The sequence below is a fragment of the Lutjanus erythropterus genome, chromosome 18 (assembly GCF_056507025.1).
Source record: "Lutjanus erythropterus isolate fLutEry1 chromosome 18, fLutEry1.hap2, whole genome shotgun sequence".
Classification (NCBI taxonomy): domain Eukaryota; kingdom Metazoa; phylum Chordata; class Actinopteri; order Lutjaniformes; family Lutjanidae; genus Lutjanus; species Lutjanus erythropterus.
In genome coordinates, this window is record NC_139334.1 from 34,577,305 (window position 1) to 34,591,594 (window position 14,290).

Consider the following 14,290-nt stretch of genomic DNA (forward strand, 5'->3'; position numbering starts at 1 on the left):
ATACTGTTTATCTTGTTATAAATAAAACTCATGTTATAAAGTGATAACTAATTATTCTAACAAAACATTCACATTATAAATTAACTTAGACTGTTATAATGTCATGTTATGATGAGATAAATAGTATGTTATTATATCAAGAAAAGTTTGTTGGTTTATCAATATAATTTATCATATCAGAATGTGAAACATTTAATGTTATAACAATTAGTTATCACTTTATAACATGAAATACTTTACATTATAACAAGATATACAGTACATTGTAGTAACAAGATATTTTCTTATATTTATATATATTTATAACAAGAAACTTGTTTTGTTCTAACAGTATACTGATTATCATGTTATAAATTAACTCTTCGTTATAAAGTAATAACTGATTATCATAACATTTCACATTATACATTAACTTATATTGTTATTAGTTGTCCCTTTATAACTGATATACAGTACATTGTTATAACAAGATATTTTCATGTCTCTGTGACACACAAACATAACTTTGTCATAACAGCATACTGTTTATCTTGTTATAAATGAGATATTCCATGTTATTAAGTGATAACTATAAAAAATTTCACATAAATTAACTTAACTGTTATAATGTCATGTAATGATGAGATAAACAGTATGTTGTTATATCAAGAAAAGTTTGTTGTTTAATATAATTTATCTCAGAATGTGAAATGTTTCCTGTTATAAGAGTTAGTTATCACTTTATAACATGACATCATAAAAAGATAAAACAGCATATTGTTATAAGAAGAAAGGTTTTTGTTATTTTCCTGTTACATAGTGTGTCAAGTTTGTCATAATAATATAAAGATATTGTGTCATAGTGTGAAAACCATCTTGTTTTAACAAACTTTTCACATTCTAATATTTTTCTTTTTTTCTGGCATGGCAGCGATAAAAAGCTGCTGTAAAAAAAATCATTTCACTTTATTACCTTTATTTTAAAGGCTTGAGGTAAATGAGATTATTCACTCATGAGAGAAGAAGAAACTAGCAGCTGCCACATCTTTGGGCCTCCATACATGTGTTTTTGTTTTTTTTTAAATGGGACGTACCATAAGATTGATTGAAATAATAATTTCACACCAGTATTGATCTGTTGGGACCAAAGAAACCCACTCGGACTCTGAACTGGACTTTGGTTCAGAAGAAACCTGAAGCTTCACGCGTCCCTGTGGGTCAGAAGATGAGTTGCCTTTTCGCCAGTGACTTCTATTTTGTCGTCCATTCTTCCTTGAATTGAGTTCATAAAAATAAGTACAGTTGTGATTACTTTTATCAGTTTATCAGCCTCATTTTATTGTTTCATGAAAAGAAGAAAGGCAGTGTGGGCGTGATCATTTTAAACCAAATTTTACTGTGAATCCAAGACTTGCCAAAGGAATCCTGCTGCCTCACAGCAAAAGAAAAGCTTTGAAAGGCTGTTTGAAATAGAAATATCTGTAGAATTATTCCATTTGTTTTATGTTTTATTATTTTCTTTAGTCAGTTTTACACAATTATATTTCACAGACTTGTATTAACTATTATTCTGCACTGCACTTATTTGGGTCAAAGAAATCTTCTGCATGTGTTGTACTCTCACTTTCTTAGTTTGTGTGACGGTGGGTTACTATGGGATAGATTGTTGATAAATGCATTTATTCAGACGTTGCCTTAGGATTGTTCTTGTACAGTTCATTTTCATCTCAGTTTATTTTATGAATACTTTTGATTGAAGCCAGAGAATTCCTCAAGCGTTTCTCCTGCCATGTTAAAATGTACAGATTGTATGCTTTTAGAAAGTAAAAAAACACAAAGTTTGTAGTAATTTGTCAGTTGTCTTTATTTACATACTGCCTTTGTAGCAGGTTGAAGAAGTGGACAGTTTGCTCTGCGGTTGGGGTTTAAAGTGTTTTCAAAGGTAAACTGTTCTGTGATTGGTTAAGAACACCTGGCACGTATTTGACCCAGTTTCACTCAGTAACACTTGACCACACACCCCTGCAAACAACTCCAGCATATCAGAGGTGGAGTGAAGTTAGTGATAAAAGGCTGGTAGCTGCTCAGCTGAGAGCTTGTTTGTGAAGGTGTGAAAGCTTGTAAAGCCGTCAGGTTCTCGTTAAACAGCCCTGTGTTGAAAAAGGATTAATAAACCAACCTTTTAACATTACAGTGTTATGTTAGAGTTTCGTCCTGGGACGACAATACCCTCCCATGTTTACCTGAGGAAGGTAAGTTTGTTTTCAACTCCAGCACACCTGTTAGAAGCTGCTGCACTGCTGGACGAATATGTGCACTAGAAGCAAATTTTCTAAATTATAAACTGGTTCCTACAGTATTATTAAAATCAGAAAGTAAATTATCTGGACAGGTAACACTGTATTTGGATAGTCCACCTGCTGATAGTAGTTATAAGTTGAAAATTCAACTGTTTCACTTCTAAGTTTTTAACATATTAATATATGTGACAATTCATACACACACTGACACATTTTCAAAAGAATTTAGTTGAATTTACTCAGTCAAATCAGTCTCTCCAGGATTTCACGGGCTGTTTTTTGGATCGTTGTAGTTTAAAATGCCTGATTTCACGGCAGCTTTTCTGAAAAAAAATTGTGGTGCATGTTGTGATGTTTTTAGGCATTTTTTAAAATGAATTATTAATGAATTATTTTGTGTTTCCTTAAAATCAAAAGCAACTTGTTTCAGGGAGGATAAAACTGCACTCTGTTCCCAGTAACATCATCAAAAAGGCTCAGAATGACAAAAATTCTAACAGAATTGGCTTTATTTGCTCAAACTCAGTCAAAACAGCACAAAAGATCAAATATGAAAGTGCACAAAGCGTTGTGTCAACACTGGCAAATTCTTCTCAAATTCTTTTCAGTAACCGTGATAAAACAAAAAAATCTAAATGCGATATAATAGTGAATGATTAAACAAAACATTGAGTTAGTTGTAAATACTGGAAAGCTGGAGTTTGTGCAGCAAATGTACTCAAAAAAGGACAGAAGGCCATAAAGATATAGAGCAGATATCGTTATTGTAATAAACAAGTGATATTCTTGATATCATTTATATTGTTTTCTTTATTTTTTTTTAAATATGTGCTGCATACAACGATCAGGAATAACATTATGACCACCTGCCTAATATTGTGTTGGTTCCCCTTTTGCTGTCAAAACAGTCCTGACTCATCGAGTCATGGACTCCACTAGACCCCTGAAGGTGTGCTGTGGTATCTGTCACCAAGATGTTAGCAGCAAATCCTTTAAGTCCTATAAATTGCGAGGTGGGGCCTCCATGGATCGGACTTGTTTGTCCAGCACATCTCACAGATGCTTGATTGGATTGAGATCTGGGGAATTGGGAGACAAAGTCAACACCTCAAACTTGTTGTTGTGCTCCTCAAACCATTCCTGAACCAGTTTTGCTTTCTGCCTCCGCTGGCTTGCCTTCTTCCCACAGTGCATCCTGGTGCCATGTGTTTCCCAGCCCCATACACAACAAACTGTGATACATTATGCATTCTGACACCTTTCTATCAGAAACAGGATTAACTTCAACAATTTGAGCAACAGTAGCTCATCTATTGGATCAGACCACATGGGCCAGCCTGCATCTATGAGCCTTGACCGCCTATCACCCTGTTGCCGGTTCACCATTATTCCTTCCTTGGACCACTTTTGATAGATACTGACCACTGCAGACCAGGAACACCCCACAAGAGCTGCAGTTTTGGAGATGCTCTGATCCAGTCTAGCCATCACAATCTGGCCCTTGTCAAACTCACTCAAATCCTTACGGCCTCCATACAAAAAGAAACATGGCTGTCTAGGGGCAGGAGGCTGCAACATCTAAAATGAGGATGCCACACCAAACTGTTCAACAAAACACAACATAACTAAGGGGAAACAAAAGGGGGCTGGAGACCTTGGCCAAAAGGAACAAAAGAAGGGAAGACGCTGGGCCAACCATGCAGTAGGCTGTCACTCACTGCGTGTAAACAAAGTAAACAAAGGAGATAGATAACTAAACTACCAGCAGTCTCCAGCCCAAACTAACGCAACAAACTAAAACAACAAACTCCCAGCACCTAAATGTGCCAGGAGATTAAACCTGCTTGGGGAGAGAAAAAAGAAAAGAGGAAGAAAGTCTCCTCACTACCTGTCGTCCATGTGTTGTGTGCCATGTACCAGCCCCCTTGTCTCTACACTCTGTTCCTCTTATCCCCTCCTCCTCTCTCTACCTGAGTGCTGATTGCACTGCAGGCAGAGGGAGGAGGGAGACAAGAGAGAGAGACTGCTGCACGTAACACTTACCCTTGTCCATTTTTCCTGCTTCTAACACATCAACTTTGAGGACAAAATGTTCACTTGCTGCCTAATATATCCCACCTACTAACGGGTGCCATGATGAAGAGATAATCAGTGTTATTCACTTCACCTGTCAGTGGTCAGAATGTTAATGCCTGATCAATGCAAATCAAATCACCATCAAGCCAGATCAAATGCTTCAGGAGGAGAGGGAGGAAAACCAGGATAAGAGCCACGCTAACCCAGCTTGGACTGTAAAGCTTCTCCTGGCTAATGTGCGAACAGGGACTGTAGTGCCCACATCTTACAGAAATGTGCTCCACCGTGCCATCCTGGGTCAAATAAAATAAAAGTCCCCTGAAATAAATTAAAGAAGTTACAGTTGCATTAAAATATCTATATATGAGAATCCATTTCATATGAGGGAGGATATAAAAAGTGTGTTTTTGTTCTACCTCTGGCAGGAGTATCTCAAGATTTTGGGTGTCTTCTCACTGCACAGTGTACCTGATAGCTATTGTACAGCTCAGTTCAGATCAAACAGGTCGTCCTACAACAAAGGATTCTGTGACCGGGATCATTTCCATAGTGTGCTGGCCTCTCCAGGTTTACAGAGGCTGCTCCTCCTTAACTCCACCTGTTTACTCTTCTCATCAGTCCAGCAGCTATCATGGTGACTCCACCCACTGCTCACCTGCAACTCTTCTATCATCAGCCACTCGTCATGTCTGGTTACCTTTGCTCCTTCCTAGTTGTTAAGCTGTTGCCATGTGCTCTGAGCTTCTGTATCTGACCTCAGTCGCTCTGTTGTCCCAGAGACCTGCTGACTTCTTGTTTCGGCTTCATGTCTTTCTTGGATTTTGGATTTTCTTCCTGCCCCCTTGGATTTATTCAGCTGCGTTGGTTTTGACCCTTACCTGCTTCAATATTCAGTAAGCCTTGTTCTTTTCATTGATCTGATCCTGTCTGCGTCTGGGCTCTATCCCACCTCTCACTTGTATTCACCAGCTGTGATGAACTTATGAACTTGTTGGAAAGAAAAATACAAACTGCAATAAATTCAACTTCTTAAGCCTTACACTACACAATGCACATCGGATCTCTTCGAAGTAAAAAAAAAAAAAAACTTTACAAATACTAAGTATGTGTGCAAATACTAATTTAATCACAGTGTAATGATATAATATATTATTTATACCAATTATTTTACTTTACACACAAATGCATTACTAATAATTAGCAAACATAATTAATTATTGGGTAAAACTTTATATCAAGGTGCTAGTAATAAATCTGAGGTAGTAGGTAATAAGGCGCTTATAAGATACTTATTAACATTATGTGTTAATAATAGCATTATAATAAATAAAAATGTTTATTCTTAGAAAATAAGATATTTATTTGTAGTCTTATAAGAAACCTGTTAATTTTCTATAGACTGCTTAAAGGAACAGTTCACCCAGAAATGAAAATTCAGTCATTATCTACTCACCCTCATGCCGACTGAAGGTCGGGTTTAGTTTTTTTTTTATTCTACAAAACACTGCTGGAGTTTCACAGGAAAACAGTGCAGCAGAATCTCCAGCATAATGTAAGTGAATGGTGACCAGTTTTCAAACTGAAAAAAATTCCTTCATTCGTCTTGTCTGGTCTCCTAAAGCCCTGACATGCTGTTCATTTGCTAACAGTAACACCACACACACACCCAGTTCAGACAGTGTGCTTGTGCACCTGAATGTGGCTCCAAGCTAAGGATCTACAGTGAAGATTCAGACTAAAAACACAGTGGAAATGACGTCTTTCAAGTCAACTTGGCATGTTGGGGCTTTAGGAGACACCAGGGGCCTGTACTACGAAACAGGGTCAACATACCCAGGGTATCTTTAAGTGCTGTGGCTGGACTAAACCTAAAAAAGGCAATAAAGGATACGTGGTCACATCAAGCTGGTTATCAACTCTGTAAATCAGCCCAGGGTTTATCAATCTAGACACGAGCATGTTCACATAAACAGGGTGGCGTTTGCAGCAGTTTGTCAAGACTACTGACAGCACATTGGCATATTTACAAAATTCTCTGAGCACAAACTGTAATATTAGACTAATAATAAAAAAGACGGTGATCATAACAATCCAGACAGAATCCTTTCTGATCAACAGACAGATGAGGACATAATTCAAACTGGTCAGCAGGCTGACTTTTATATGTTTTTTAAGTACAACAAGTACGAGGCGTTAGTGCTTTAATCAGTCTCTGTTGTTGGATGATATCGGTATATAAAAGCACACTGTGCACCAAATTCCACAGGCTCTTGGTGATGCCCACTGCCGTTTAATAAAGTGATCTGATTGGTCAGCTGGAGGTGCTTTATCCAAATTGATCTCTTATTTTGAACATAACCTGCTCCGGAGCGTTCAGTGTAAGTTACCATGACGATCCACCCCCCTGGTGAGAAGTGAACCATCATCAAGACTGCAAAAAAAATCCTGCTTGTAGTACGGGCCCCAGATGAACAGAATGCGGGTATTTTATGTTTTGTTTTTCACCAGGAGATTCTGAAATGTTGTTTTCCCTGCTTTTCCTGCGAATCCAGCTGTGTTTTGTGGACTGAAATACTGAACCCGGCCTTCTGTCGACATGAGTTATCCCTTTAACAATGTTAATAAAAACGTTTTTGAGTTTCTTTCTAACTTACCTACTTCATTATGCATTTATTAACAGTTAACTAGGTGCTTATTAACAGTTAACTACTCATTTTGGGGGTTAACAGATCTACAGTGTGAGCCATGTTTATTAAGGTTAATTGATCCTTTATTATGCACTTGTTAACAACAGCTTTTTTTTCTCTTTGCTAAAAATTGCTAATAAAAGCATAATATAGTGTGTCAAAAGGGACAACAAAAGCTTAGTAAAGGTTTAACAATGATATAGTAGGTAAGTTAAACTCAATAAATTCATTCTTAAGCAATCTATAAAATGTTAACATGTTTCTTATAAGACTGCTTATAAATGTCTTATAATGTCACAATAAACATGTTTATTACACTATTATTAACAATTATATAGCTTATTAACACAGTAATGTTAATAAGAATCTTAAAAGGCCCTTATTATTATCAACTAAGGCTTTTTACAACCTTTATATAAAGTGTTACCAGTTATTGTTTGTTAACAGTGAAATAACTATTAACTAAAATTTAATGTTGATGATGGTCATTGTAAAGTATGACTGAAACTGTAACACATCTTTTTGATTTTTTTTTTTTTTTTCATCAGGTACAAAAACATAAAAATGAAAGATGAAATAAAAATAATAATAAAGTAAAGCCCCACTAAACCACTAGATTGAAGAGACAATCAGCTTTTTCTTTATCTTTCTCACACTTTGAAGGTTACTTATTTAATCCAAAAACATACAACAAACTTTTCTATACATTGGCATCTTTTATTTTAACACAATACACACAATACAATACACACTTATTTTAATTATTGTGGCTTGGTCTGTGTTTGTGGCTCTAAACCATTATTCATTGCAGGCTTTACATTATTTCTTCACTGCTTACCTTCGTGGTATGTATTCAGTCTTTTATACATGTATATTTGTGTGGAAGGCAACAGTTTACAAGTCAGATCTCCTGTTAGTTCTTTGTGGGAGAAGGTGATAAGCTAGAAAACAATCCAACAAGATAAAACGATGTGCTGTTGTCCAGTCAGGTAAACAGATTACCTTGTAAAAAGGGTCAAAGTACCACTGAATGAACGTATGAGCAAACAGTTTGTAAATGATTTTCTCACATGGTCTCCAGGGGTGTCAGAATTAATCATTTCTAAGATGCATCGTGATTGATGCAGTGACAGAACAGAATCGATTACAGCGTAGAGACGTTCTGTTTTTCCAACTGTGGCTGGACAAAAAAAGCTACCAGTGCCATAGCAATGTCATATTGATTTGTATGAAAACAGGGCAAAGCGGAAGGAGGTGACTATCAAGAGCAAAAAAAACACAGTATTTTCAAAGCAGACCTCTGAGCACATTTCAGATTTTCTGAACTTGCTGGGACGCACAAACTGGACAAAACACATGTTGTGTGTTAAGTCTGTCACACAAAAATCAAACACTTTGAAAATACCACTAACTTGAGAAACCACGATAGCTGCTGTCAACTTTGCCACCCAACTCTGAGAAAAGGAAGAGAATCACCCAGTCTTTCCCTGTCGATTAAACACAAAATTTAATTTATACTAATCCACTAGTCTATCGGTGAGAAAATACTCAGAAAGCAGGTAAAACTCAACACAGCTTACTAATTGATAATGTTAAACACTGTCTGAAAAATACTGAGTGTATTAAGAGGCATTTGAAGCAGTTAATCACAGTCTACAGTCCCCGAATTATATTTTAAATGCGCCATGCAATACGAACATTGCACATTAACCTACAAAACATGACAATATCTTACTAGATGCATCACCTTTTCAGACCGAAAAGGATCACAGTGTCTGGGGGTAAACAACATCATTTCTCTGGAGCCGACGTTAGCTGCCAGCCTGCTACACAGTGTGGCTAATAGTATCAGAGCTAGCGGCAGCAGCTGCTCTGCGTGCAGGTTAACATCACTGTCTGTGCTTAATGTGGTCACATGTTTCTCCAGTCGAGTGGTTGTGGATCAGATTATTCAGTCACAGCCTGCATTCAACTTTATTTCCATAACCGCGCTGGTTTTACGAGCTGTCATCTGTCCGACTCTGCTGATTAAAAACATCTGGGATTGGGTGGGACATCAGGGCGTACGCGCTGGGCGAGTGGGGCTGCAGTCCCGACTAGTGGCCGGCAGCTGCATAACATCTTAGAGGCAACTGTACATTGTACAATATTGATAAATAGTTAAACTAACTAGTTTTTCTGGTTTGTGGTAAGACTGCAAGTACCTGCAACTAACAACTACTTTCATCACATCATCATTTCATTTCATTATTTTCATCACAGGTTTGGTCTCGATGTTGAGCATTGTTTTCCAAGCCCAAGTTGATGTCCTCAAATGTCTTATGTCCAATTTACAAAGATATTCAGTTTGACCCATATCAAATAGACAACATGACACTGTTTATAGTTATATCAAACATCAATTGCTCTGTCTACATTCAGTGGGTCTATTTTCTCTCCAAAGGTGAGCCATGTCCTCCTCAGCCTGCCAGTGGACCTCTCCGCGCCTAGCTGTCTTCAGCGTCCTAGTGTTGTGTTTTCTACTCATTTTCTTCACATATTACCAACCTAACATCAAGTTACCATTTTTGGACATTTACCAGGAGAGAAGCCATCAGCCCTGCACAGCTGTGTGTGCAGAAGGATCACCGAGCCAGGACTTGAACCTCACAGAGCTGCACATGGACCCACATCACAACAACACCCAGAATACCACGGCTCCGTCAGGGCATACAGAGCCTGACACTATTCTATTGATCTGGATGTGGCCATTTGGTTACAAGTATGATCTCAACTGCAGTATATTCAATATCACGGGATGCCACTTAACAGATGACAGGACACTTTACTATAAAGCCCATGGGGTTCTCTTCCACCACAGAGACATTAGCTGGAAACTAAAGGGCATGCCAAAAGAACCACGTCCATGCTTTCAGAAATGGATTTGGTCAAACATGGAGTCACCTGCAAACTCAGGTCCAATCGCTAAAATAAATGACCTATTCAACTTGACATGCAGTTATCGACTTGATTCAGATATCCCTGTGCCTTATGGGTATATGGTGCCAGTGACATCTGAAGACAAGCCTTTCAAATTGCCAGAAAAGGAAAGGTTGGTGTGTTGGATTGTGAGCAACTGGAACTCACGGTTTAAAAGAGTTAAGTTCTACAATGAACTGAAAAAACACATCAAGATTCAAACTTACGGAAGCGCCTTTCATAAATATATAAGCGACAAAGACTATCCAAAGATAGTTTCTAGTTGTAAATTCTACCTCTCCTTTGAAAACTCAGTTTACAAAGACTATATGACAGAGAAGTTATTCAGGCCCATGAGGCTGGGGGCTGTTCCAGTAGTTCTGGGCGCTTCAAGGCAGAATTACGAGGAGCATATCCCAGCAGATTCTTTCATTCATGCTAATGACTTTTCCACAGCAAAGCAGCTGGCAGAGAGGCTACATTACCTTGACCGGAACGATGCTGAGTACATGGAATACTTTAAATATACAAACAGTCTTAAGGTGAAAGAGTCTTGGTTTGGTAGAGAACATGCGTGCAAAACTTGCAGTTACTTACAAAAACACAGAGAGTGCCAAATTTTTTATGACCTCAACAAATGGTACTGGGGTTAACAGAACGGAGCATGTGCTAAATTACATTGAGTCTGTAGGACACTGACAGTTGACCTGTCCTAAGTCCCGCCTTTGTTTGCTCTGTGCTCCAATAAAAGTTGAGCAAACTTGGTACACAATGGAGCCTCAGTCAACTTTTTCCTTTCCTGTTTCCTGTATTTATAGGCTTTTCACACTACATATTCTTAGCCCAGGGCTATCCTTAACCCTGGGGTAACTTATCCCCTTTTCATACACACATTGTTGTACACAAAATCCCTCCAAAATACCACCTTAAGACACCAAAACCTGAGGAACAGCACAGAAAAAAATCTGCTGTGATCTGGAATCAACAACTTTTGACATTTGGAGAATTGAATTTTTCAGTGGTTGGATGGTGAGTACTTCTGTTCTGGGGATTGCTCAGAGAAGCAAGCAAGCCACTTTGGAGTGGGCCAGGATTGTACCGGTGTAAAAGCCCTCTTAGCCCCATGCTAGGAGAGCTCTTAGCCTGGGGCTAACAGCTCTTTTAGCCTTTTAGGGATAACTGCAGTCTGAAAAGCCCTTTAGATTTGCTATTTGTTAGACTCATCTGCGTTGAAAAGAAAACCAAATTTTGCAGATGCTTAAAAGATGTTCCTAGGGAACCTGTAAAAGCGACAGGCTATATTCACATCTAATGTTAGCACAACGCTAGCTGACTAGCTAGCTCAGAGGTTCCCAAGCTTTTTCTTGTGCATCCCCCTTCAGAAGCTGAAAAAAGTTCACACACACACACCTCAAAAATGATAAAAAAAGGATTCAAAAGTTGAATTTTTGTGACATTTGTTAGCAGATGTACCTAGCTAGCTAATGATTGATGTAGATTTCACTAGCTAGTTAGCTAGCTTAACTGTCTTTAAATTTGGTTTTGGTGTATATTTATTTGTTTTATAATCTTGTGCGCACAATATAAAAAAATATCATAGGCACTTAATGCAGGAACTTCGGACAGCTACAGTTGTCTTGTACAATTCAGTGATATTAACTTCACAGTATGCAAAAAGAATGTCAAAGATGTAAGTCAGTATTATCAGTGGTGTAGGGAGTGGCTGGGTGAGATGAATATATAATATAGCTGAGTGTGAGGTGGAAAAACAAATCAAACAAAGCAACCACAGCCCTGCTAGTCGGGAAGAGAGCCAGACCAGAACTGACATACCCAGCCCTCTATCCAGCCAATCAGGGACAGCCAGGAAGGGGTGAATCAGGTGTGGCTCATCCTCCAGCCACATCTCTGCCAGTCTGCCCGCCTCCTGCACAGGAGCAGAAAGAAAGCGGGAGAAACCACAACAACTAGCTGGAGCCAGTTGATCCACTAAAGGGAATTTTTTGTGTGTGTATAGACAGTGTGGATGTACCTATTCATTTCAGAAACTGTGTATGAGTGTGGGTTTTGTAATATTGTGACATAATCCAATAAATCATTATTGTCATATATGGTAAGGCAATTTAGTAAATATTTGGGGACACAGGAGGCTGATGTCTGGTTCTGTGATTACAGGGATGAAAAGAGAAGAAAAGAGAAGTTCTTTAAAACCACACACCTGGAAAAGTCTTTCATATATCCAAGAAAGAACGTTCTTTAATCAGAACATGTATCAGCCTACAGTATTAAAATAATTCTCCGCAGTCACCCATAGACCAAATATTCCTCAACCTCCATCATTCTGGTCTTTATTTGGTACATCTGGTTCACAGATTGTTTTTTCACTTTAAGAACATTATCGTCTACAGCTTGTTATGTCTGATTAGTGCACCACAGGGATATAATAACATATCACTGTTCAGGCCCCACAGCTCTTGAAACATTAGCTGTCCCACATTTTGTAGCTGAGCAGTGTTCAGGGGAAATGGGCCGACTGATCAGCAAAAACCGGCCAATCAAACTGCAAAGTCAGAGTGATTTCTGATAAAACAATCAACTTTTATTTCAAAACGCATCTGCATAATAAAACAATATAACATTACATTTAAATTATAACAGTTTTGTAAATAAAAATGTAGCATTATTTAAGGATGTTTTTGGAGTGTGTGTGTGTGTGATGTCATAATATAAAAACAGATGAACAATTACATTAAAAAATATAATTTAGCTATTTACATGTAGCTATAGTCTATCTAGATGGATGAATAGCACTACATTTTGTGGTGAATGTCTGATGAAGTTAGGTGAACCTCGGATGATCTGTCCTACGCCTCTAAAGAAAACTGAGACTACGCTATAAAAAAAACCAAAAACACTTTATTAAAAATGTTTAACAAATCTCAGCTGGTTGCATCTGGCAGTTGTGGTGACATTGCAGCAGGTGCTTCACAATCTGTTGTCTGGCAGGGATCGGCACTCTACCAAGTGCATTTTCTTGAACTTTTTTTATTTGCAAGCAGCCAGTACACTGAATTGTTGAGTCATCGTAGAAGTTGATCATTAACCCTCTGACGGCAGTTTTCTGGTGCTACCTCCTTTGGACAGACGTCATATCTTGCTTTACATCAAGAGGAATTTTTATAGTTGTTTGTGAGAGCGCCATTAGCTGGGAAGACTTGGCTGTTATCTGGTATCTGAGGGGCCCAGACTGGCTGTTACGAAGTAGTACAATTAAATATGTAACATTTCAAATATAGCCACAAGGTCGTCAACAGGCTTTCCTCCATCAGCAACATTGTCTTTCATATTGATCCCTGTGGTTGTCTTTGCATTCTTTATCTTTGGCCCTTCAGATGCATGGCAACATACAGCTTTGACTGTGATAAACATCCTCAGCTCTCCTTTTATTCTGTCAAAGTGGCAGCAGGACCAACCTCTAATCACAATAACAGGAAATAAACAAACAATAAATAAACAATGATACCATTGGAGATTAGTAAAAATTATTATTTATATGTACTGAAATAATATGATAATACAGAAGAACAGTGCTTTATTTGAATACTCTGCCTACACAGAGGTTACAAACACTATATTTCTGTTACCATAATTGCAGTGTGGTTACTATAAAAACCATTTTATGCAAGTGTACACTAGAACGGCCAAGAAATTTTTATCATTTTGACTGTTTTCAAATGTGCAATAACTTTGTTGCATTAAAAAAATAAAATGCTGCTGGTACCCGACTCTTACTAAAGTGTCTGTATTTTCATTTAAAGTGATTTCATTTTACATAAATTACGCAAAAGGCAAAGAAAATGTGATCATTTGTATGCATTTCAGCCACAGACGGTCACATGGGCATTGCCACTGTTATATTGTTACTTTTTGCACAGTTGGAGATGCATCTTGGTTGCTTAGCATCTATTATCGTCTCTGTCAATAAAATTTCACAAGTGGTCTCAATTTCCAATTTCTTGATATTAAAATATAATTAATTAATTAGACTCAATTAAACATAGTAGTATGGGAGTAGGGGAGAACAGGGACAGTTGTAACACTTGTCTCAGCACCTATAACTCACTGAATTTTTGTGTTAAAGCTCTCAAATTTTGAAACAAATTCAAACTGTGAAACACACACACACACACACACACACACACACACACACACACACACACACACACACACACACACACACAGAAATACACACTAAAACATTAAATTTGTACAAACCTTCTCTTAGCTAAA

At 37.8% G+C, this 14,290-nt stretch overlaps 1 protein-coding gene across 1 annotated transcript; it reads left to right on the forward strand.

Moving 5' to 3' along the window:
- Nucleotides 1-5,100: 5,100 nt before the first annotated feature.
- On the forward strand, nucleotides 5,101-11,002 carry LOC146311388 (4-galactosyl-N-acetylglucosaminide 3-alpha-L-fucosyltransferase 9-like). Its single transcript, XM_084743037.1, has 2 exons — nucleotides 5,101-5,248; nucleotides 9,486-11,002. Exon 2 carries the CDS (start codon nucleotides 9,493-9,495, stop codon nucleotides 10,651-10,653), a length of 1,161 nt encoding a protein of 386 aa, XP_084599163.1. The 5' UTR covers nucleotides 5,101-5,248; nucleotides 9,486-9,492; the 3' UTR covers nucleotides 10,654-11,002.
- Nucleotides 11,003-14,290: the final 3,288 nt, after the last annotated feature.

Bases quoted from the DNA above. Each gene is read 5' to 3' on its own strand.
- LOC146311388 (XM_084743037.1), top strand. From the start codon at position 9,493: ATGTCCTCCTCAGCCTGCCAGTGGACCTCTCCGCGCCTAGCTGTCTTC.